Source organism: Quercus lobata, chromosome 4 (assembly GCF_001633185.2).
Source record: "Quercus lobata isolate SW786 chromosome 4, ValleyOak3.0 Primary Assembly, whole genome shotgun sequence".
NCBI classification, from domain to species: domain Eukaryota; kingdom Viridiplantae; phylum Streptophyta; class Magnoliopsida; order Fagales; family Fagaceae; genus Quercus; species Quercus lobata.
Window position 1 is genome coordinate 97131453 of NC_044907.1, and position 3084 is coordinate 97134536.

Consider the following 3084-nt stretch of genomic DNA (forward strand, 5'->3'; position numbering starts at 1 on the left):
GATGCAATCTCAAGGTCAGACAACATCTCATGGTGGCTAAAGATTTAACAATGGTTGTATGTATAAAAAATAATAATAACAAAATTTTCTTACTTGAACATGTGAGAACCGTCCATGGTTTTTAAAACTGGGAGGTTTAACCGTGGTTTGCATGGTCAATTGCTTTTTGTCCATAGGTTGGTTTTAGGGGTTAAAAGAACTGCCTTAGTGGACAGTTCTCGATTAACTTGGTGTAGAGTCTGGGTTTCACAACCATGCATATGATGCATCTTTTTTACTTGCTATTTCCGCATGATTGTTCTTTATCTTGATATTACTATAAAATTGCGGCCTTGCTTGTGATGCATAATTGGGCAATGATGTTATTACTTGTCAAATTTTTCATATGATGTCGTGACGCGTCTTATTTAATGCGTTTCAATAAAGCGGTATATCTAAGCTATATCAAGACTCATGCTCCATTCTTGCGAAGTTCTTCAGAGTTCAAGTTCTAGATTAGATTTCTTTTTATGTAACTTGAGTAGAATGCATTCTATGATATTCATATATTTTTACGATTTTGTCACAATTGCCAAAGAGGAGAATATTAAAGGCATCTATTTGTATTTTGGCAAATCTGATCCAAAATGCACTTTTTATGTAATTGACTCATAGTTTATGGTGTCTAGCAGTTATTCAAGAACTTGTAATCTCAATCTTATTAGTGGATTCTTCAAGAGTGGAGATTTATATATCACACGTTGGGATTTTTATGTCAAGACTTTCTCCATCATCACCTTTCGCTTGAATCAAATTTATTTTGCATTGCATTAAACTCTAGACTGACGATGTAGTTATACTTGTGCCTTAATTGAATCCTGCATATAACTGGACTAACTAATTAACTTGGATAAAAATAAACCCAACAAAACCCATCAAATTTCACTGGGTTTTGAATTCATATTTCAAGTTAGAAAATAATTTCCGTGCAAACATATGCTCACACTTTTCCATTATTGAATTAGAGAGAAGATCAACTATGACGAGCATTGCTTGCGCTATTGAAGAGAAAGAACTAACCTAAACAGTCCCAGAACTTAACTGGTCGTCCACTTGGGAATGCTGAAGGAACTCTAGCCAAAGCAGTCAAGGGGCGGGGTGACCCATCAACTTCCAAATCAGTAGGCAAATCATCGTACCGGTTGAGCAATTTCCAAGCGATATCTGTTACGAAAAAAAAAAGATAATGAGAGTAAATTACGGTGAATATTCCATTGTGCAAGAAATTAACAGCTGCAGGGTATCACCGTTCATACCTAATATTTCGCTTCTTATACAGTTGCAGAGGAGGTAAACTCCATTATAGCCATTATTTTTTTTTAAATCCGGTATTAAAGTATTTTTGAAAAGATAGCGAGTCATGTGCTTATGGCCTTTGGCAGAAGCCAGTACAACTGGAATAAAGCCATTCTTATCCTCAATGCCAACCAAGTCTCTAGATCTTCCCTTGACAATGTACTCTGCGATTTTGGTGTTTCCTGATGTAATAGCTGCAAGAGCTAGAGCTGTGTAGTTGTTCTTATCCTCTTTCATTTCAAGTGTGCTAGGTGGCATTAATGGCACTAAGAACTTTACGATTTCCACTTGTCCTGCCATGACAGCATAGTGGAGAAGCGTCTTGCCTGAACTGGAAGGTGTAGCCAAAAAAGACGGGTTATCATTATAGTCTTGCCTTAGTTGGTTCAAATTTCCACTTTCGACGGAATCGCGCCCAGGAATCTGGTCATCTTGCCCTGCAAATCCTCTCTTAGTTCAAACTGAAACAAGTTGAACTCAGAATCAAGTAGCATCTACTAGATATCATTTACCATCCATTGCATTTTCACTATCTACTAGATGTATGTAAGCAATATGTTCCAAAAGTTAAAAAATAAATAAATAATAATAAATAATAATAATAATAATAATAAAATGGCAAAAATTCAAAACTGACCCTCTAACTTTTAGCCTTTTTCATTTCAATCATCTAATTTTTAGTTTTGTCATTTCAGTCTTCTAACTTTTAATTATTGTCAATTCAATACTCCGTTAAACCTTAGTTATCTACTGCCCGTTAAGTGAGCCAAAACGATGTCGTTTTGGCATTTTTTTTTTTTTTTAAATTGTAATTAAAAAAAATTAAGAAAACTGTTATTAAAAAAATTTAAAAAAAAAACATTCATTTTTTTTTCTCATTTTCTCTCTCGTCAGACTCTCTTTCGCTTTCTCATTCTCTATCTCTCTCTCTCACAGTGCCGTGGTGCAAGGCCTCACCGCCGGCACCGGCCTTCACCCACAACTCCTTGCCACCATCAGCCTCCACCTCTCCATCTCTCTCTCTTCGTCACTCACTCCACCAAAATCTAAAAGCAAAGAAAATAATCTCACACCCTCTCTCCCATAATCTCAAACCCAAACTTCATACCCAAAATTCCATGATCATCTCCTTCACAATCTAGGTAGTACTGACCACAGCCCTAAACTATGAATTTTGGGGGAAGAAGGGAGAGTCCGTCTAGGTCGGCAACGGCAAGAAGAGCAAGAAGAAAGAGAGAGAGAAAACAGACCGGGAAGAGCGGGCATGGCACAAGAGGCGACGGGTTTGGGTGTTTTCTCAACCTCGACGAGGCACATGCGGCAATTTCCGACAATGGAGAGGCAACTGTGGTAGCAAAATCGAGGGATATCGACGCCGGCGATTTCGCAGGCATGAAGGACCGTCATGCCCTTTGGGACTTTCACGGAGTACCCATCGACGAACACTTCAGTCGTGTCTTCCGGGCCGAGGAAATGGACTCGGGCTCCGGCCACAGGGGACTGAGGAAATGAAGGAGAGGGATCTGGAGTTAGGTCGAGTTAGTTTTGGATTTAGAGGGTCTTTCTAAATGTTTTTTTTTTTAGAGGCCGGCCTGGAGGTTGTGGGTGGAGACCGGCAACGGTGGTGAGGCCTTGCACCACTGCACTGTGAGAGAGAAAGATAGAGAATGAGAAAGCGAGAGAGAGTCTGACGAGAGAGAAAATGAGAAAAAAATGAATGTTTTTTTTTCAATAGCAGTTTGCTTAATT

General features: G+C 38.7%; 1 protein-coding gene across 1 annotated transcript; it reads right to left on the bottom strand.

The window, feature by feature from the left end:
- Nucleotides 1-1054: 1054 nt before the first annotated feature.
- Nucleotides 1055-2742, bottom strand: LOC115986265. The gene is made up of 3 exons (XM_031109110.1): nt 2586-2742; nt 1317-1772; nt 1055-1203 (listed from the first exon to the last, which is right to left on the bottom strand). Exons 1-3 carry the CDS (start codon nt 2740-2742, stop codon nt 1055-1057), a joined length of 762 nt encoding a protein of 253 aa, XP_030964970.1.
- Between the last annotated feature and the right edge of the window lie 342 nt (nt 2743-3084).

Coding starts and splice junctions, on each gene's coding strand:
- LOC115986265 (XM_031109110.1), bottom strand. CDS start 2,742: ATGACGGTCCTTCATGCCTGCGAAATCGCCGGCGTCGATATCCCTCGA. Junction 1,773..2,585: donor TGCCATGCCCGCTCTTCCCG/GTCTGTTTTCTC, acceptor GAGGATTTGCAG/GGCAAGATGACCAGATTCCT. Junction 1,204..1,316: donor AGTTTACCTCCTCTGCAACT/GTATAAGAAGCG, acceptor TTTTCGTAACAG/ATATCGCTTGGAAATTGCTC.